Genomic DNA, 22,439 nt, shown 5'->3' with positions numbered 1-22,439 from the left:
CTGGCGATTGATGCTATCAGTGGGTATCAGATGAAAAATACTACCACAACTCCCTTCCAAAATCTCTCTAGAGTTCAGTTCGCAAATGCTGAACCTGATGAACTATGACCAATTATAAAACTGTAAATCTGAAAAGAGACGCGGTGCAACTCTAGACAGTTGAAGTGTGAATGAAACTGATCTTTGTCTGCATTTTAAAAGCATGTGAGAAAGATTTAAAATGAATGGAGGTAATTATTTAATAAAGAAATGTGTTGTAATTTAAACAAAGTGTTTCTCTATATACCACAAGTAAACCACTTTTAAGAGAATACTGTAAAAAATACTACATTTATCAATATGAAGTGCTATACTTTTAAATATGCATTAGAAATTTCTCTGCAGAACTAATACATTTCTATAGATACATAAAGATGAGTGTTCACTACTAATGTCCAGATCCGATCACGTGATCGGAAATAAGTTTCGATCACCAGGACTTGAGCGGAATTGGACGTTACCTCCTGATCAGGACTTATATCATACCACATATATATTTTTCTTATTTTATAACACATATATAGTTATGCGGTGGCACAGAGTTAGACCTTTTTCTTAAGAAACAGCAAGACATCACTTTGTTGCTGATACGCTATTGGTTAAATGCCGGCAAAGTAGAACACCAAAGCAGCTTGAAGCGGAAAGCGCGAGTATATCTGCGGCCTGGAGGTTTTATATAGTTGATGACGACAACATTGTCATAGCAAACTGTGGGATATGTAAACTTGGGATTGCCTGCCGGGTATTTTAATTTGAGGAACTTAATTATATAATAAAAAATATACATATATATTTTAATAATATTAAAATATCCAATAATTATTTCACTACACATTACCAAAAACATTTATTCAGATCTAGTTTGAAATAAATATTCAACAAAGTTAAATGATAAAACATTACTAACAAAGATGACTAACTAAACTAACTGATCAATAACTCTTCTGCATACTGTATAAGCAAATGACAAAATATATTCTTTATTGTTATTTTTATTTACAACAAATATATAATTACACAGTAATATACAAAAAATATGCCAGAGTGTACATAAAACATATAGTAATTCATTAAAAAGTCTTATAGTCATTAAAAATATTACAAGTCTTCTTTGCTTTATTTATTAACGATGTTCTTCAAACTTGTGCAGTAGTCCTTAGTCTCTTAAAGGAAATTAATGAAATTTGGCTTTAATCCAGTCCATTTTTTTATGTAAACAGTATGAAACTTTCCCAAAATAACAAAAAGTACAAGGAAAGTAAATTTGTTGCATGTATTGACATAATAAATGCAAATATAGAAATTTTGTAACTTGAATACAATATTTGTTTTCCTTCTAATAAAATTTTCACACACCCAAATCGCAAAGTGTCCTACACTTTCGCTCCTCGTTAAATGGCGTGTACAGAAGCTGATCTGGTATCAGTTTATCATATGGAGTGCTTTTGTCAATCATCGCTTATACATGCATTCACTGAATCAGAGGTTGCATATGAAGGGTGATAGCGGGATAGAATGGTAAAATACGAAAGAATTCCGGCAAAAATGGGAGGGTTGACTTGTATGAAGTGAACAGGAAGGAAGGAGGGAATGCAAAATATCTTTGCGAGGGAATGCAAAAACTTAAAATATATATATTTTCTTTTCACTCTGTTTTGTTTTCCTCCCACCCAGCTTTTTTTTTTTCTTTCGCACATTTTTTTCCCACCCAGGTCTCCGTATATATACAATAACAAAGCATATGGACAATAGATTCCTTTTCCAATCAACAAGAATAATCAATATCCAAATAAAATCTCTCTAAAAGCTCTTTAGCTGGATATATACAATGTAAGATATTAAATGCAACTTGTTTTACTTTGTTATTTGTACAATATATAATTCATAAGAACGCCAAGCTTTTTTTCCAAATCATATTGGTATATATATAATTTATAATATACATAATATATTATATATATTATATATATATATATATATATATATATATATATATATATATATATATATATATATATATATATATATATAACTGTATCAACAATTATAATATTCCTAATAGTTTATTGGTAAATTTTGTTTGATATATAAATATCTCCTAAAAAAGGTTTTCTTTAGCATATTTTCCTTCTAAAGATTAATTTCCATACTCTCTTAAAATGAAGAAGCTGTTGAGATATGGCATTAAACAAAATAGCATGCTCCAAATTTTTCTAAAAATTCACTGTAAGATAATAAATTACCATTTAAATTTAGAAGTTGTCTAACTAACACAATATAAGTTTCATACCAATTTTGGAAAAAGAGAGATTTATTTTTATATTGAATATATTCAATAATATATATTTATATTATTATTATTAATATTATTATTACTCATTTGTAAGTCGCTTTGGATAAAAGTGTCTGCTAAATGACTAAATGTAAATTATTCCAAATAATATATTTCTTTTGGGGAAAATGTGCTTAAATACCAGGATCCAGGCCAATAAAGCTTGTTTGTGAAATTTAGCTAATTTCACTGGAGGTTTGTCAATTTTTAAATCAGCAAATTACATTATTAAAGAGAAAAGTTGTAGTGGGAGGAGTAATTTAAAGGGAGGAGAGACAGAGAGAGACTCTAAACTAGAACTGCTTGTTTTGTGGGTCACTTGTGATATGATTCAGAGCAGTAAGTTACAGTAAGAGCAGTTCACAACTGACGGGAAAAAAAAGGAAGACTGTATAAGATATATGTCTGTTAAACTGTAGAGGACTTCGGACGTGAACAGAAGATATTTCAAGAGATTTGTGGACGTGACAGGAGATCAGGACTGATGGATGTATTTCGGGCTGTGTTGCTCTGCTTTCATGTGTTTACTGCGATTCGAGGTAAATCTGCTGTGAACTTTATTTATGGTCTAGACGCGTTTGCTTTTTAATAACGGTTCTGTTCGCGTGCAAAAGCATTAAAGTGACGCATCTGGCTGTTGCGTCGCGTTTTAGATGTTTGCGATTTAATAAACGTCGCTATATAGTAAGCTCCGCGTTCTTTACATTCCTGCGTTTATGACAGTTTATTTACATGTAAAACAAGTCCTCAAGGCTGATCGGGCGTGTGTCAACTTGTTTTACAACCAGCGGTTAACTTCAACAAAAAGACCGTCATAATGTTAAATCTTTCATCTTACAACGCTCCTCCTAATTCACTGACATTTACTTCAGTCGTTGCATTTCATTTCTGCTGTGTTAAGGAGTCTAGTTTTAGTCAGGTTCAAATAGATGACAGCCACGATGACATGAAGAGTTTTGGTAAGCTGTCCCGTCTCTGCGTTTACTCTGCCTCGTCCGTCAACGCTGCAAGTGAATTTGACGTGTTTCTGTTAGGTTCATAATTATTGATCACATAAAGTGCGATTTAACTTGAACACTTAGCTGATTGGTTGCATTGCACTTTGTAGTATGTGGGCGTTAAACAGCTAACGAATCATCATCGGTGAAGACTCCGCTTGTTTATTATTTAGTGCATTGAACGCTGCACGTCGACCATGCCCGATTAATATTCATTATCTAAAGTTGGTCATTAGTAGATTTCCTGCTTTATTCACTCAAAACCAATCTTTAAGTATTTGAACGCAGATGCTGATATCTTAACCCGAATTTAGAAGATGATACACACTTTAAATAATACACTTTAAATAATTTAATTACATAGCCCACCTAATAATAAAGCACTTTTTTATCAAGTTTAAAAAAAATATTGTCAAACTTGTACAATAACAGGGAATTATGACAATTATATTTATAACTGTAAATGCCACATATAGAAGGAAAAACAAATAATAATAATAACAGGAAAATAAACCCAAAAAAAGTGGTTTGCTTGAATGGATTTACATGAATTAAAGCTATTACATAATAGAGAGCGAGAAAAGACAATTCTACTCAACAAGGATTTATTTGTCCTTTAAAAGGTTGTCATAATGCATCAAAATCTTTGCACTTTTCTTATTTTTAGAAAGAGGAAACGAGAGTCAAATTCAGCAAGAAAAATGGGGAAAAATAAAGGAGATTTAAGCCATTTTTGCTTATAAATATAAGACACATTTTAAACTGTGACTTCTGTCATGACTTTTTATAATAATCGAGACGATTGAAAACATGTTACACTGTAAAAAGTGATTAGTTATCTAAAGCAAGTAAACCAATTGCCTTAAAAGCAACAAGTTGACTTCACAAAGATAGAAGTAAACCCCTGTAACTTGTAACTGTTATTGTTGACTTGATTTTTCGGATTATGCTAATTGAACTAACTTTTTTAAAGTCAACAAATCACTTTTTGCAGTGTCAGACTATTTTAGCATGTCTGTTTTCAAACAATTACTTTAATTATTACAATATTACATATTTGGTGCTTCATTAAGTTTATTTAATCTACAATTATAGTCTGTATTAAATTTAGAAGACACTAGAGTCTGGAAAAGCAGTGTTATTTTAATGTATGTTATTTTTCTAGATACAAAAAAACTAGAAAAAAAAACTAATTTGATAAAGGTGTATTGGAAAAAAGTGATTAATTTACTTTTAAAAATACTATTAAAAATAAAAGTGAGTACAATTTGCATAATTATAAAAATGAAGTCAGCTTAACAGTTCCAATTTACAATGGGTTTACTTTATAGTTGTAAAGTCAACTTGCTTGTAAGGTAATTGGTTTACTTGCTTTAAGTAACAAATCACTTTTTACAGTGTATATAAAGACAGAATGTCTACACAAAAAATTAATTTGCTGCTCGTTCAAACTACATGAGCTGAATCAACACAATTCTTGAGATGTTTTTGGCACAACTTAATTGTTTTATTTTCAATCCACTTATTAACTTAAGTAATGTGTGTTAGGACAACATGAATGAATTGTGTGGAGCCTTCATATATTTGTAACACTTGTACGTTGTTTTAAATGTGTATTGTAATGGCTGGTTTATCATTCAGCTAGTATTGATTGTCTCCAATTTTAGCAGAGTTGGTTTAAAGGCAGTCGATATCAGATGTCGTATATGTGGGTCTTCAGGAAGTGTCAGTGTGTTTGAGACTTGTTTACAGGATAAAACTATTAAAGTGAAGTAGCATATCCGTTGAATCAGCTCTCCATAGCAGGGGGTATCGATCTGATGCCAGGTCTACTTCCTTATCAAAGTATGGAGGCGTGATTTTTATTAGAAAAGAAAAGGTTTCATTTTAACACACTGATTTCTCAGGCCTGGTATCTGACAGAGAGAGACTGAAAGATGGGATGAAGGAAGACTGGAAGTCTGTGGATATTGCAGTGGGATTTACATTCCTGACCCCCTGGGTTTGCATGTCCCCATGAGAGGCTACACAACATCCCCTCAGTCAGAACTAGAAGCTGATTAAGTGAAAACTAAGAGAAAAATAACAGTGAGGAAGGATGAGGCAGCAGCATTAGTGAGGACATTGTCTGTGCACTTTTTTGTTGTCTGCATAATATATGCACAATACCACAAGACTGAATTAGATTTTCTTCTGTAGAATAGTCTATTGCTTACTGTTTATTGCATATGGTTGAGGGAACTTCTGTTTTTGTGGGCAGATACTGATTAGTAAGAGGTTTCAGTTGAAACGGGACAGTCCCTCACAGTCATGCAATCTTTGTATGGGAGGGGGTTCTCGGACCCCTACGGCTTTCATTAGCACTTCTTAATGAGCCTCTTACACAAACAACCGTGGTGAGAAATGAGAGCATAGTATGTGTAGAAGGGGCTGTAAAGGGGTTCTACCTTGTGCAAATGTAAAATGCATGTTATTTATGTATTTTTACCTTATTTGATAAGGATATTCATTCTTTCATTAATTTTCTTTTCGGCTTACTCCCTTTATTAATCTGCGGTCACCACAGCAGAATGAACCGCCAACTTATCCAGCATATGTTTTACGCAGCTGATGCCCTTCCAGCTGCAACCCATCTCTGGGAAACATCCATACACACTCAATCACACTCATACACTACTGACAATTTAGCCTACCCAATTCACCTGTACCGCATGTCTTTGGACTGTGGGGGAAACCGGAGCACCCGGAGGAAACCCACTCGAACGCAAGGAGAACATGCAAACTCCACACAGAAACGCCTACTGACCCAGCCGAGGCTCGGACCAGTGACCTACTTGCTGTGAGGTGACAGCACTACCTACTTTGCCACTGCGTCACCTGATAAGGATATTATATTGAGAAACCACTAAACAGCATATTGAATGCAAGTATGCTCTAAAAATGCTGGGTTGTCATAAACCAAAATAATGTTAAATATGGACAAATTGATTTTAAATGACTTTTTTTTCTTCTTTTTTTTTCTTTTTTTGGATTTGTCCATATTTGACCCAATGTTGACCCAACAAAGCATTTTCACACAGTGTAAAGCATCTACTTTATTTAAAATGCATTTTGTGTAAACAGATGTCAAAAATTGAGTGAAATGGTGGCTCAGTGGTTAGCACCGTCACCTCAAAGTAAGAAGGTCACTGGTTCAAGTCCCGGCTGGGTCAGTTGGCATTTCTGTGTGGAGTTTGCATGCTTTCCCCGTGTTGGTTTCCTCTGGGTGCTCCGATTTCCCCCACAGACCAAAGACATGCGCTTAAGGTGAATTGAATAAGCTAAATTGGCCATAGTGTGTGTGAATAGGTGTACATGGATGTTTCCCAATAATGGGTTGTAGCTTTGAAGGGCATTCGCTGTGTAAAACATAAGGATAAGTTGGTGGTTCATTTCACTGTGGCAACCCCTGATGAATAAAGAGACTAAGCTGAAGGAAAATGAGTGAATGTTTCATTGTCATAAAGCACAAAAGATAAGAGAATGTACAAGAAAGCACTAGCAAAGTATCTTTTTAAAAAGTACACTTAAACTGGTACTGTACTTTAAAGGTATATATTATCCCTTAAAGTATACACAATAGTACATAAAAGCACAAAACTACCTTTTAAAAAGACACCATTCCCAGTTGTATCTTTATTTGTTCCTTTTTGTTTACCTTTGCAGTCATTTCTTTGTAATACAAACAAGCCACGTGGCCAATCGAAAATAGTTTCTACAGATAATAATAATAATACTGTCAAACCAATCTTAATCACAATGATCTGCAAATACCACTAAAGATGGTGTATTAGGCCTGCCACTTTTTGTAATGAAACCCTACATATCTGCACACAAACAAAGCACTGCAATCCACAGATTGTTGGTTTGGTTGTGATGTGCATGATGTCAGCACTTACACAATTATGAGTTTTTGCAGACAGTTTATAAAAGTAAACATTTTCAGTCCACCAAAACAGTTAGTAAAAAAAGTAGAAAAGTTTTCATTTTTAGTTGAAATCATTGCAAATATACCTGTTGCCAATGTAAATTCAGTTTGGAGGTCCCAGAAACACACAGATAAACATGTTCAGACAGAAACCCTCAGGCAAGGAACATTAGATTATCATTTCACTCAGCTAATTCTGAGAACACTTTAGACTTCATCCATTTTATGTTACAGTGACACTTTAAAATCGTTCAGCAACCAATTTGCACTAAGCGTATGTTGTTATATTTTATATATATATATATATATATATATATATATATATATATATATATATATATATATATATATATATATATATATATATATATATAAAATCAAAGACTTTCTAAGCTTTTAAAGTAACAGGATTTCACGGGGTGGGAAATAGCACCCTGGACCGGATAATTATAAGCACTGATTGGGACCATGAGGACGGATGAGGTTTATAGGGAATAATAGAGCAGGAGGGGTTTGAACTGTATTGTCTATGAGAGACAGGAATGGACACACCGCCCTGAGCTGCACTTTATCACACAGACGCCGTTTCCTATTGCTCTTCCTGACACACACGCACACACATTTAATGCATGCATTCGCACATACTCTTTTAAAGTGATAAATAGTGGGTGGCATAGCCTGACAAGCGGCCGTGCATTCAGGCAGTCAATATTTGGGTCCGTCATTCATAAATATAGGAAATATGTATCCATTCATGAGAAATCGGGGTTTTTCCCACTCCATTTGATTTGCAGAACAGCATGCAGCACTGGCTCATAGTGTTTGTGTGTGATTAAGGGTGTAGGTCTGTTTTGTCTATTACAGGATAGGAAACAATGCACTCGGTGTGCCACCCTTCTCCAAATACACACACAAACTCATAATAAGACTCAAGTGAATGTGCACACAGACACACATGCACACACACACATACACAGGCATGCACACACGCACACATTCATGAATAAGAAACAATGGCAGCAGAGGATTTTTTTTCCCTCCCAGAACACTACATTTGGTTAAAATATATGTATTAGACAAATGTTTTCATGTGTTGTGAACAAAAATTTGGGTTATTTTACCAAATACAAAAACACTGTTTTGGTGTGGCCTAAAAATGTATATTAGCATGCCTGAAATTAATGTTTTGTTGCAAAAATGTTTCTAAAAATTAAATATCTAACACATTTGATTTTATTTATGCACTTACAAACTGTGGCTTCAATTTTCAGAGATTTCTTTAAAATAAATGTGAGATTAAGATAAAGATTCAAGCCAGCTAAAGACTTGCCACAAACATAGAACTGTAGTAAACAAAGTCTGATAGCTGTGCAGAGGTGCACATGTGGTTAGCTGACTGAACTTCACACATTGACACAAGAGCACACTCTATCAGGAAATGAGCAGCTCAAGGGTTCAAGAAGTTCACTTTGTCAAATATAGACATGGCTGTATGTCGATAAATGGATGGCTGGATGGATGGATTGATTGATGGATGAGTAATTGGATAGGGTAAAATGATGGATGGATGGATGGATGGATGGTTGGATGGGTGATGGAATGATAAGCAGTTGGATAAAGGAATATGATGGATGGTAGATGGGTGGGTGAATGGATGGATGGATGGATGGATGGATGGATAAGCAATTGGATGAAGGAATAGGATGGATGGATGGATAGATGGATGATAAAAGAAAAGCAATTTGATAGAGGAATAGGATGGATGGATAGATGAATGGGTGATGAAATGATAATCATTTAGATAGAGGAATAGGATGGATGGATGGATGGATGGATGGATGGATGGATGGATGGATGGATGGATGGATGGTAGAATGATAAGCAATTGGATAGAGGAATAGGATGGATGGATGAATGGATGGATGGATGGATGGATGGATGGATGATAAAATGAAAAGCAATTGGATAAAGGAATAGGATGGATGGATGGATGGATGGATGGGTGATGGAATGACAAGCAATTGAATGGAGTAATGGGATGGATGGATGATAGTATGAAAAGCAATTGGATAAAGGAATAGGATGGATAGATGGATGGATGGGTGATGGAATGACAGGCAATTGGATGGAGGAATGGGATAGATGGATGGATGATAGAATGAAAAGCAATTAGATAAAGGGATAGGATAGATGGATGGATGAATGATGGATGGGTGATGGAATGATAAGCAATTGGATAGAGGAATAGGATGGATAGATGGATAATAAAATGAAAAGCAATTGCATAAAGGAATGGGATGGATGGATAGATGGATGGGTGATTGAATGATAAGCTATAGGATAGTGGAATATGATGGATAGGCGGATGGATGATGAAATGATAAGCTTTTAGATAAAAGAAAAGGATGGATGGATGGATGGATGGATGAATGAAGAGATAGATGGATTATGGAATAAGCAATTGGATAGAGGAATAGGATGATGGATGGATAATAAAATGAAAAGCAATTGCATAAAGGAATGGGATGGACGGATAGATGGATGGGTGATTGAATGATAAGCTATAGGATAGTGGAATATGATGGATAGGCGGATGGATGATGAAATGATAAGCTTTTAGATAAAAGAAAAGGATGGATGGATGGATGGATGGATGGATGAATGAAGAGATAGATGGATTATGGAATAAGCAATTGGATAGAGGAATAGGATGGATGGATGGATGACGGAATGATAAGCAATTGGATAGAGGAATAGGATGGATGAATGACTGGATTGATGAATGAAGAGATGGATGGATAATGGAATAAGAAATTGGATAGAGGAATAGGATGGATGGATGGATGAATGGATGGATGGATGATAAGTAATTGGATAGAGAGATTGGATGGATGGATGGATGGATGACGGAATGATAAGCAATTAGATAGAGGAATTGGATGGATGGATGGATGGATGGATGGATGGATGGATGGATAGAAAAAATGCTGAGTTCAACATAATTCCATCATGTTGTCCTAACACAAATCAAACAAGTTAACTTTATTATTTTTACAAATTTAAGTGGATTGAACAAAAAAACAATGAAGTTGTCCCCCAAAAAATTCAAGAATTGTGTTGATTCAGCTCATTTAAAATAAGTACTTTGAGCAAACAGAGTAACAGTTAAGTATTCTAAAAGAATGAAACTTCACACAAATCATCTATGAAGAGTTTAATTTACATCTAAAAATCTCTCTTTTTTTCTCCAGCGAGTGGTGATCATCACTCTCTCAGAGTCTCTGTGCCTCATCGGACCTACGAGTGTCCCGAAGGTGCTGATGTCATTCTGAAGTGTGTTCCGTCCGGGACCAAGGCTTACCCGCAGGACACCTTCTGGACTACCTGGCTCTACACGCCTCGTTCACAGGACCACTGTCAGAAGGGAGCACATCCGCGCAAGGCCAATCACACCAACCGCTCTCTAGGAGTGGTATACTCCAGCGGAGACAAGGTCTTCTCAGTCTCACTGAAGAACGTCAAGCATACGGACCAGGGCAAATACTGCTGCTGGCTTCTGGACCTCCATGGCAGGCACAAGGAGCAGGAAGCCCATGACTTCATGTACCTCTCTGTGATGCCAAGTAAGCCAGTCAGAGAGTTCAGATCTGAGGTTCATGTATCCATACATGCATGATCTTAATGTAACTTGTTTCCACAGCACCCAAAGATGCACATAATGGGAGTCTGAAATGTTTGGAATATTCTCACACTGCTTCAGATGGTAAGTTTAACACTACACAGATGATTAAAAGGTGCTAAAGAGTATTAGTACTCACGTCCCACACAAACACACACATTCTATGGAACCAAGCTCTACAAACAAATCATTCAGCAGCTATTTTAAGAACTAGACTTTATTTTCTGCTCACCGAAAGTTCCCCTGAAGTTAACAAATAGGTTTGATATTAAGACGCATGTATAATGAGTTCCTCCTAGTTATAGATATGTTTGTGTTATAGATATGATTGTGTGAAAGGTCCCTCAATGGTCACTACTTTTCTGTCTTATTTACTCACCAAAATCTCTTAGAATTGAAACAGAAATATCTTCTGTTAAACTGAAAACATGATTTAATGAATGTTGGAAACCGGTAACTTGATTTTCACAACAGTTTTTCTAACATGGAAGTCAATAGCCACTGCCATCGACATTCTTAAAAATATCTTCTATGTTCTCTATCAAAAGAAAATGATACCGGTTTGGAGCTACTTGAGTGTGAATAAATGTGTGAGTATTTTTAGGAGAGCTAAGGCGTAAACAAGAATGATGGTTTTGAAAAACCCAAATGTTCATGAAGTGCATTTAGTACCTACAAAAACTGGATTTAACTTGTTAATAAATAAGTTTTTTTTCACTGAAATACTGCACACAAATGGGGTCGACTGATTAGTGGATTTACTCGGAATATTCTATAACACACACAATGAAATCAAATAAAATGCTCTGGATTAAAGATATACAGTTGAAGTCGGAATTATTAGCCTCCTTTTAAATTTCCTTTTTAAATATTTCCCAAATGATGTTTAACTGAGCAAGGAAATTTTCACAGTATGTCTGATAATGTTTTTATTTTTTTCTGGAAAAATCTTGTTTAATTTCGGCTAGAATAAAAGCAGTTTTTAATTTATTTATTTTTTTAAACCATGTTATGGTCAAAATTATTAGCCCCTTTAAGCTATACTTGTTTTCAATAGTGTACAGAACAAACCATCAATATACAACAACTTGCCTAGTTACCCTCACCTGCCAAGTTAACCTAATTAACCTAGTTAAGCCTTTAAATGTCACTTTAAGCTGTATAGAAGTGTCTTGAAAAACATCTAGTAAAATATTATTGACTGTCATCATGGCAAAGATAAAATAAATCAGTTATTAGAAATAAGTTATTAAAACTATTATGTTTAGAAATGTGTTAAAAAAAACTTCTCTCTGTTACACAGAAATTGGGGAAAAAATAAACAGGGGGGCTAATAATATGTGACTTCAACTGTATATCTGATGTGTGTGTGTGTGTATAAAGACCAGCTAATGCAACATAATTGATGCATTGTTTTAAGACTGACTTTACCAGAATGTTTACACAATAATAATGTACTAGACGATTCCGCTGATCTGCAAAAAACACCCTAAAGTGCTAGTCCTGTAGTCCGCAATAGTTATTTAGCTTTTCAAGTACCATCATGTCTACAAAATGAACATGTATCCACTTTTTTCACAAAATACTGTCTTTTTTGACCCCTAAAAGCCATTGTAATGGAAATGACTGGTTAAAAGGTATTTAAAGGGGTGGTCCAGGGTGTATTTTTAAGGCTTGGTTGTGTTTATAAGATGCAAAGCAATGTGTGCTCATGCTTCAGTAGAAAATCTTGTTATTTTTTTTCAGATATCTTACTTTGAATATATACAGCTACTCAGCTAACACAAAGAGCTTAGAATCACCAAAGCGCGACACTGTCAGCTGTCTATTGGATCTTATTGCTGCGGTGATGGCAAGCAGCTGCTTTGTTTCTTATTCATTTATTTAAAAAGTGCATTAAAGCTGAGATACAACCTGAAAGATGACAATACAACACTTACTATTACAATCTTTTTTTACCAATACAATCTCTTTTTTAGCACTTTTAATAGTTTATTTTACAGACTTATAATATGCTGTTGTTCTGTTAGAATTTTCACTCCAAAATGCCCGCTGCGCCATCTAGTGGCTGTTTCACAAATTGCACTAGAGTGTCGCCTCTTGGTGATTCTATGCTCTTTTGCTAACATGAAAACAACAGTCATATTTCCTAGTTCCTCCAAAAGGCCTGCCCTCAAGTGGCTCTGATTGGTCAGCTAACATAATGTGCTTCAGGTCAAGCCCCTACAGGCATGCGCTTTTGCCCTGTGTAAACAGTAGCTGAATCAGACAGAAAATGAAAGCACAGAGCTAAGCCTCTCGTCTGCTCAAAATAAAATCTGACAAGCGTCTTTCACATATATTAGGGTAATAAGCATGTGTGAATAATATAAAAAGTATGTTATTATAGATGTAAAATGCACAGAAAGGGTACACAGAGAGACACTAAAAGTGGCAGCATAGAGACACTGCGGCGCTGCTGAAGATTGTGAGTGTTTACAGCAGTTTGGCTGATTAATAGCTTTACAATGCACAGCTTTGTCGGTTGAAGGAGTTTTTAGCGGAATCCAGCAGTAAACTGGGAGAAATTCTTAAAGTTCCCCTTTGTAAAATGCTGGCAATATCTTTTTTTAATATAATTTTCAGGAACATAGTTTAAATTATTCTGTAAGCACTTCTCTCTTTGTGTCGTGTTTTTGAAAACCCAAATACAGAAACAGAAGAAGCTCTGTGCAAATAGCAGCGTTTGGACGGCATTTTAGCTTTCTCTGCTGTAACATTATAACACCTCTGGCCAGGCTCCGTTGCTGTGCAGGGTGTATGGGCAGAGAATGCTTGTAACCTGAAATGCTTGTGATCTCAGTAGCCTGGATGTAATTGTTTTGTAGTCCCCAAATTTGTTCACTGTAGGCTTTGCTAAGCTAACTCTGTAAAATCCAATGTCTCCCTTTGCATTGAACTTTGAGCGTATTACATTCAGAGATGTTGTTTATGTTCACAAAGCTACATTACACATCAACTAAAGTTTAAAATATGATATTGTGGTGGAACACCCCTTTATATCCATCAGTTTTTAGCTAAAACAATGTCATGTAAACGTCCCCTTGGTGTAATTTTAGGATGATTCACAATTTCTTGTCTCTTTTCCACCAGTAATGTCTTTGTGATTGTCTTTTAGACTCTGTGGCTGAAGGTCTGGCTATCGCAGCCTGTGTTGCTTTTGTTCTGTGCCTCCCGCTTATTCTGATGCTGGTTTACAGACAGAGACAAACAGTAGAGCGACACAGACGTGAGTACACACACACAGACACACAGACACACACACACACACACACACACACACACAAACACACACACACACGCACGCACGCACGCACGCACGCACGCACGCACGCACGCACGCACGCACGCACGCACGCACGCACGCACGCACGCACGCACGCACACACACACACACACACACACACACACACACACACACACGCACACGCACACGCACACGCACACGCACACGCACACACACACGCATACACACACACACACACACACACAGTTAGTCATGTACTGCTCACACATTTACGCTGACCTACATTGTGTTTGAGAGTGTGCTACACAGCCTGCAGAATGGAAGTACAGTAGCTGCACTCATTCTTTTAAAGAGTCTGCATTTCCTTTCTCACTATGAACCATTTCCTCTTCCTGTTTTTCCCAGGTGCACATGAACTGGTGCGAATGGACAGGTGAGTTTCCAAAGAGACCGAAACACATTACTCTAGACTTAAAGTACATTCAGCTAACTTTAACCCAATTGGAATTGATGCCAAAATCGATATCAATAAAACTAAGTAATAAAAGTTAATATAAAGATAAGAACAAAGCAAATGTGGTTGTTCTAGTTGCAACATTTTAAAAATAATAAAGTATATTTTATGTCTAAAACTTGTTACTGAAATGCATCCAAAAAAATCTCATTTTTTGTTTTAGATATAAATAATTAATAGTCTTGAATAAAATAAATAAATACTGTAAATAAGCATAAAGGCAGTACAGCAAATGCCCTACTTATAACTTACAAATGATATTTATATTCGATCCTGACATTGATCTAGGTTATAAGAGCAACAAATATTAACTCGACTTCTAGTTAATCATTTGGAAAAGTTCCAGAAGGTCGTTTTTTTCGTGATTCATTGATCACCAATTTCGTGATTCAATTGATCATCATTGAACTGCATCCCAATCATCACAAATACTGCAGTACATCTATTGGAACCCACATGGACCCAAAATTCTCACGGAAATCAGTCAAGTTTGGTAAAGGAAAAATCATGGTTTGGGTTGCGACATTACTATCCTAATTAAATAATAAAGAATCAAGGCATGATCCTATTTTATTTTGGTAAAATAAGCGTAATCGGTCACACTTTACAATAAGGTTCATTAGTTAATCTTAATTAATGCATTTACTAAAATGAACAAACAATGAACAACACATTTACTACTGTATTTGTTCATGTTAGTTAACGTTAGTAGTTCATTGTTAGTTCATGTTAACTCATGGTGCATTAACTAATGTTAACAAGCATGGACTTGGTTGTTATTAATGCATTAGTAAATGTTCAATTATGATTAATAAATGCTGTACATGTGTTGTTTATGATTAGTTCATGTTAGTAAATGCATTAACTAATGAACCTTATTGTAAAGTGTTACAGCATATTCTAAGGCCTTTGCCTTTCAAATAAGCCACTTCTGATACCAAATAATCAACTAGAAGTCAAGTTTTTATTTGTTGTTCCTAAAACTTAGATAGGCGACAAGACTTTTGTCAGGTAGTGTAAGTGTGTGTGAGTGTGTGTGTGTGTGTATAGATATATACACACACACACACACACACACACACACACACACACACACACACACACACACACACACACACACACACACACACACACACACACACACACACACACACACACACACACACATACTAATAGCAATAAACTTGTGAATTATATATATATATATAATTAGCAAGTTTATTTACTAATATGGCAATATATATTATTAATTATTAATATGTTTACACTGCATAATCTTTAGAATAATTTTTTAAATAATGATGATAATATCTATACAGAAGAATGACAAATATAATCTACAAATTAGAAGGAAAATGTCCAAAAAATAGTCCTTAAATAGGCTAACAAATTTTTAGGCAAAACATGATTCAATATTAGTTATTTTTGTATAATCATGAGGTGAAATTTATTCTCAGCAAGTATTTGACAGGTTTTATAGGACTCTAATATACAAATATATTTATACTCCTTTCTTTTTCTCTCTAGTGAAGCACAGGGGCATGAGAACCCAGTGTTTTTGGGTGATTCTCCAGAACCTAAAATGCGGACAGTATCCCAAATAATGATGAGGCAGCCATCTGAAACAGGACACCACCTCCTGTCAGAACCAGGAACTCCATTCTCTCCAAACATACAAGGAGAACTGTTTTTCTCAGCACAGGGTATGAAACACACTCTCTCTCTCTCTCTAACACACACACACATACACACATAGAGTACACAGTCATCCAACGGCTCGATAGCTAAAGCTTGTCACTGCTAAACAGGCGACAAGAAACATCTGTAGAAGCACTACACACAAAGATACACACACAACCATGACACTCTCACACAAATGCACACACAGCACTTAAACAGAGTTTTTCGTCTTCTTGAATTTCCCCTTCTTATACACAAGCCAAACCCACTCGTTTTCAAGGAGCAATTTAAACATGCGTACAAATGTGCATAGATCCAGATAAAGTGTGTGTGTGGGCGAACGTCATGAAGTCCAGCTCACAGACAGACATACGCCTCCTCTACTTAACCTTTAACGCAGCGGAATTTACAGAAAGTCAGTTTCCCCTTTTTCTCCCTCATTTCACAACACGCATTTCTGCTTCTGAGATTCTGAGAAACCGAGAACGTGTTAGCATGAGCGTCTGCTTTTGTGTGTTTCTCCATTATATCGGCTCATACGCGACACAGCTAATGTTAACATTTATCAACTCACTTCCTTAATGTCACTTACGTTGGAGTGCAAGAGAACATTTTGTGGTCTAAAAGATAGGGTGGGAATTAATTTCAAATTACAGTGCTCAGCATAATTGAGTACACCGAATTTTGAAAATAAGTATTTGGATCCATTTCTCAGTGATTATAAGCAATGTATTTTGATGCATTTAAACAAAACAGATTTATTAAACAGATGTGTTTATTAAAATAATATTTTAGTGACCAAACATATTCAGAAATTGAAAGATAATACAATTAAATTCAAGCTAAATATTGCAAAAAATAAATTATTACAACCTACAATACTTCAACTCAATTTTTTTATTTTCTCTTGATTTTTCCTCTTTTTTTAAATTGTATTTAATATTTTTCTATAACATATAAATTTATGTGTACTAGTTTTTGTATATATTGGGGGATTATTGTATTTTGTAAAAAGATTACAAACATTTGCAATTTTTCCCCTAGTTTTTTCATGAAAACAAACCAAATTTTTAATTAGATCTAGAAAAATCTGAAAAATCTCGTTAGATCCTGAATAAAATAAATAAGTACTGTAAATAAACATAGGCAGTAGCAAACACACTAAATATAACTTAATTTTTTTTTTTGCGACTGAGTATTAATAATATGCTTACATCACATTCTTTTTATAAAAAAAATATTCCCCTTGGTATGCACAAGCCAAACCCACTCAAGTTTCGAGTTCAACTTTCATGTGTTTCTCCATTATATCGGCTCATACGCAACACAGCTAACGTCAACATTTACCAACTCATTTTACTTCTTCAATGTCACTTATGTTGGAGTGAAACTGAATATTTTGTGATGAAAAATAAAGGGTGGAAATTAATTTTATATGATTTCATATTATATATATTATGGGAATATTGTATTTTCTTAAAAGATTGAATTAGAATCTGGAAAATCTCATTTTTGTTTTTTAGCTTAAATAAAATAAATAAGTACTGTACATAAACAAAATGGCTATAGCAATTAATTTTTTTTGCAACTGAGAATTATTAACATGTTTACAGTACATTATTTTTTATAAAGAAAATATTCCCCTTGTAATAAACAAGCCAAACCCACTCAAGTTTCAAGTTCAAGTTTAAACTTTCATTTGTTTCTCCATTATATCGGCTCATACGCAAGACAGTTAACATCAACATTTACCAACTCAATTTACTTCCTTAATGTTACTCATGTTGGAGTAAAACAGAATATTTTGTGCTAAATATTATACATTTAAATTCTTTTAATTTCATATTATTTCACGTTATATTCTAGGTTAGTCATGCATGATACTGGAATTCTGTACCAATCGATACTGGAATTTTAAAAATGTTAATTTCTCGCTAACATTTAAGTGTGTTCTTAAACTAATTTCCCATTGTGTTCACATGCTCAACAGAAATGACTGTGATTGGCCGTGAAGGTCATCATCAGTTTATCGAACTTACTGCTGTTTACTGAGTGTAAACACAGATAGAACTGAATCGTTTCAAAGTTACATCGATCAGCTGGTTTGTCTAAAAGCTGACATATGAGTGATCCGCTGATGAATCGCAGCTTTAAAACTGGTACCGAATTCCAGTATCGTGACAACCCTAATATATATGTTTTGTTAAAACACTACAAACATTTGCATTTTTTTTGTTTTTTTTCTGAAAACAAACCAAATTTTGAATAATGTAACACACATAATTTGTTTAAATCATGTTTTTTTTTAACCAATGAGATGTATTTCATGATAAAGTATCCCTTTGTTGTATGTTGATTCTCATTACTGTAATAATACTTTGTAATAAAGTAAACGATTACCGTAAATAAGCGTAAATTGAATGCAGTGTCATTTAAAAATTAAATAATACATGCTTATTTTTGAGGAAGTAAATAGGATTAATAATTTTGTCATTGCTATCCTGACCCAAATTGCATGACACATACAACATGATGCATTTTTGAAGCTCAGTAAAACATGGCACTATGAATGTCAAGATCATGGATTTTTTCACAGGAAATAAAAAAACCCGATAGAAATGTGCACATTAGATGCAGTAGAACTCGAAGTGTTTGTTGAATGCATGAAAGCTGAAACAGTTATTAAATGACATAGAATTACTACTACTACTACTACTACTACTACTACATGTAAACATACGCTAATATTTGTAATGCAAAGCTTCCACTAACTGCCACCCACACTATTCATTTACACTAAACTGCAAAAGCATTGCCATCTCCACATTTACATATAAAACACCCACGCAGCCTGGCAAGACAAATTATTACCATATGCAAACACTTTACATAATCATGTCACTTGGATATTACATGGAGGCTTGAAGAGACAGTTCATGAAAAAATACTCTCCATTCACTTGTTCAAAACTTGCTTGAGTTTCTTTCTTCTGTTGAACACAAAAGAAGATATTTTGAAGAATGCTGGTTGCTGCCACCCATTGACTTCTAAAGTATTTTTTTTCCGACTATACATGTCATTGGGTGCCAACCAGCATTCTACAAAATATCTTATTTTGTGTTTGTGTCGTTTAAAACAACAAGAGGCATAAAAAATTAGAAGGTCAGTTTCATTTTTAGGGTTAACTGTCCCTTTAAAGCAGGGGTGTCACACTCAGTTCCTAGAGGGCCGCAGCTCTGCACAGTTTAGTTCCAACCCTGCTTCAACACACTTACCTGTGGGTCTCAAACAAGCCTGAATGACTCAATTATTTGGATTTAGTTTAGTTTATTTATTTATAAAGTGCAATAAAACAACAGCTGTTGAAAACTTTTGTTTTTTTCCAGGTTTGCCAGAAAGCAATATCTGAGCATTTCACAACGCGATCACAGGGAAATTTCATCAAGAGGGTCCAAAGATGTCCTTTTTATGCTGTTCGAGTTGCACACACCTCTGTTTATCACAAGCTGAGATGCACCGCGGCTTCATTTGCACTTAAATATGTCTCTTTTTATCCAATCTGTATCTCTTCTAGACTTCAGGGATATTTTAATACCTCACGCTCTCTTGTTTTGGAGTACTCAGCGCTTCTTGAGTACTTCCTCGATGCAAACTGCCAAAGCACTCGCTTTGTCGCTGAATCAATGCTGGTGCTGGTCCCAGATTTGAAGGTTGACCAGACGAATCAGCAGATCTCAGAACTTCTATGACTGTGCTTGTTTTAAAGCTTCAAAACTGCTGATGATGCCACAAAGGCTCTATCCTGGGACCTTCACCGTTGTGAATCAGTGAAAAAGCAATGTTCTCGAAACACTCGCCATCAAGCCTGCTGAGCAATGATGGGCTTTTTAAAATCTTTTCGCGGTGAGTGTGGTGCTTTAACCATATTTGTAGCTTATTTTAAATGCATTCTTGAAGAACGAGTGCAGATGATTGTGGTAAATGTTGCATTGGTGACAATCAAACACAGTTGCGCCTCTTACGTCAGCTGTGGCTTTAAGGAGTTGAAGACTCATGAAAGATTTTTATCTTTTGTACTCATTTTTTTATTGGATGTGTGGGGTATGAGTGAAAGTGTATAACTGTTCCTTCAAATGGTAAAAAAAAAATAAGCAAAGAGCTTGTAAACAGGAAGCTTACATTTAAAACCACTGCCATAAAGAGTGCCATAACCTTGCTTTGTATATGAATGAAGAATGATTAAAAACACACATTGTAAATATGCTGATGAATTTGCCAGTTTGTACATTTGAACGTGACTGTATAAAAGATGTAACATATATGTAGCTCTGATGACATGTCAAAAAACAAATGCTTATTACTCTTTTATAAAAGTACAAAGAAAATAAAAAGTTCTGCTGAAAGTTGAATGTCTCTGTGGTGTATTTATGCAACATTTAAAGGTGCAGTAGGTGATTGTCTTCAGAAACATTTTTTGTAGTGCTGGTTGAAAGTCTCTTCACATTCCACTAGTAATGATTAAAGTAAATGATCTAAATGTATTTATGTATTTTTATATATTGGGTAAGGCATAAGACAAATGTTCATCCAATTAAAAGTTGTCAGGCCGACAATTCTCATAATTCTGATAAATAGCCAAAACGGTCTGTCAACAAATGAAGAGTTTAAATGCCTAAACTTCTAATGCCATCTGAAGTTTTCCTCTAAGGTGAGCATTTTTATCAGGCTCCTGTGTGTGTGTTCAACAATATCACTTTTGTGGCAAAGAATAAGTCATTTTCCTGGTCTTTAAAGTGAAATATCTCAATATAAACAAAAGAGGCTGAGAAAAATATTCATTTTTGATGAAAATTTTAATTGGCATGTAGAATTTTTTGCATCTGAACTCTTCAAATCAGGATTTGTGACCTCTGTTCACGCAGATCCGCCAGTTGCAAATGACTGTGGTAAAAACAAATGCTGAATCAAAACTTCAATCCTAAATCAATGTTGGAGTTAGTTTTGCACACTGGAGGATAGACAACACCATAGCTGAAGTATTTCTTTCAGACAGGTAATGTTCTGTTTTAAAACTCATTTAGTCAAGCAAAGCGTATGTAGGTTGTGTTGTTTTACGAATGGGTTATATGCACAGAAGTGTTGTTCAGCCACTGAATTCATCCGGCTGAAAAATTGATGTGACTATTTTCAACTTTATAAGGTCCTTTTACAGCATCAGTGATGTAGATTTATATGTAGTTTAACAACAAATCAACAGTAAACAGCGCTGTTCCGCCTAGCCTGCTTTACTGAGCTGAAGTTGGTTTTATATTAACATGGGTTCATTTTTGATCAATGACAACATATGACGCGCTCCCGATATTGTTTACCGCTACTCTGAATATACGGTCTGAAACAGCATGTCAATATGGCTTAGTAATTATTCCTGCATGCCGCAGGCCGACCACCAAGCATACAGTAGTCCCTTTAGGACAGGAGTGTCCAAATTCGGTCCTGGAGGGCCAGGTTCCTGCAGATTTTAGCTCCAACTTGCCTCAACACACCTGCTTCTAGAAAGCCTACAAAGAGCTTGATTAGCTAGCCCAGGTGTGTCTGATTAGGGTTGGAACTAAATTTTGCAGGACATCGGCCCTTTAGGACCATGTGTGGACACCCCTGCTTTAGGACAAAGCATGTGAGAGGCCAGCGATCCTTGCATGCATGAAATATTGCACATTAGACAAGTTTTTATAGCTACACGACTGTAAATGCGCTATACAGTTTTTCATTCAGAATTGTGGTATTATAAAGTACCATAAATTGTTCTTACTGGCGAATGACATGATCTAGTGGGAGGTCTTTTGTCATTTTTAAGGTGAGCGTTCATGGTATCAGGAGGTCTGGCTTTGGACTGCAGGGGTGGAACTGTGTTTTAAAGATATTATGCTAACCAGTTAACATTTTT

At 35.2% G+C, this 22,439-nt stretch overlaps 2 protein-coding genes across 3 annotated transcripts in view; one reads left to right on the top strand and one right to left on the bottom strand.

The window, feature by feature from the left end:
• The window catches only part of cdh23 (cadherin-related 23), a 495,141-nt gene that overhangs the window by 66,149 nt on the left and 406,553 nt on the right, over positions 1–22,439 (bottom strand).
• Positions 2,689–20,898, top strand: vsir (V-set immunoregulatory receptor). Its single transcript, NM_001077581.1, is given in 7 exon segments — positions 2,689–2,910; positions 10,588–10,959; positions 11,037–11,099; positions 14,173–14,283; positions 14,707–14,734; positions 16,343–16,518; positions 19,882–20,898. Coding segments are annotated over 7 exon segments (828 nt in total). The 5' UTR covers positions 2,689–2,855; the 3' UTR covers positions 19,905–20,898.

Source organism: Danio rerio, chromosome 13, assembly GCF_052040795.2.
Source record: "Danio rerio strain M-AB ecotype USA chromosome 13, GRCz13ab, whole genome shotgun sequence".
In the NCBI taxonomy this organism is placed as follows: domain Eukaryota; kingdom Metazoa; phylum Chordata; class Actinopteri; order Cypriniformes; family Danionidae; genus Danio; species Danio rerio.
Note: the sequence above shows the minus strand (reverse complement) of the source record. Positions and strands in the feature narration are given on the sequence as shown.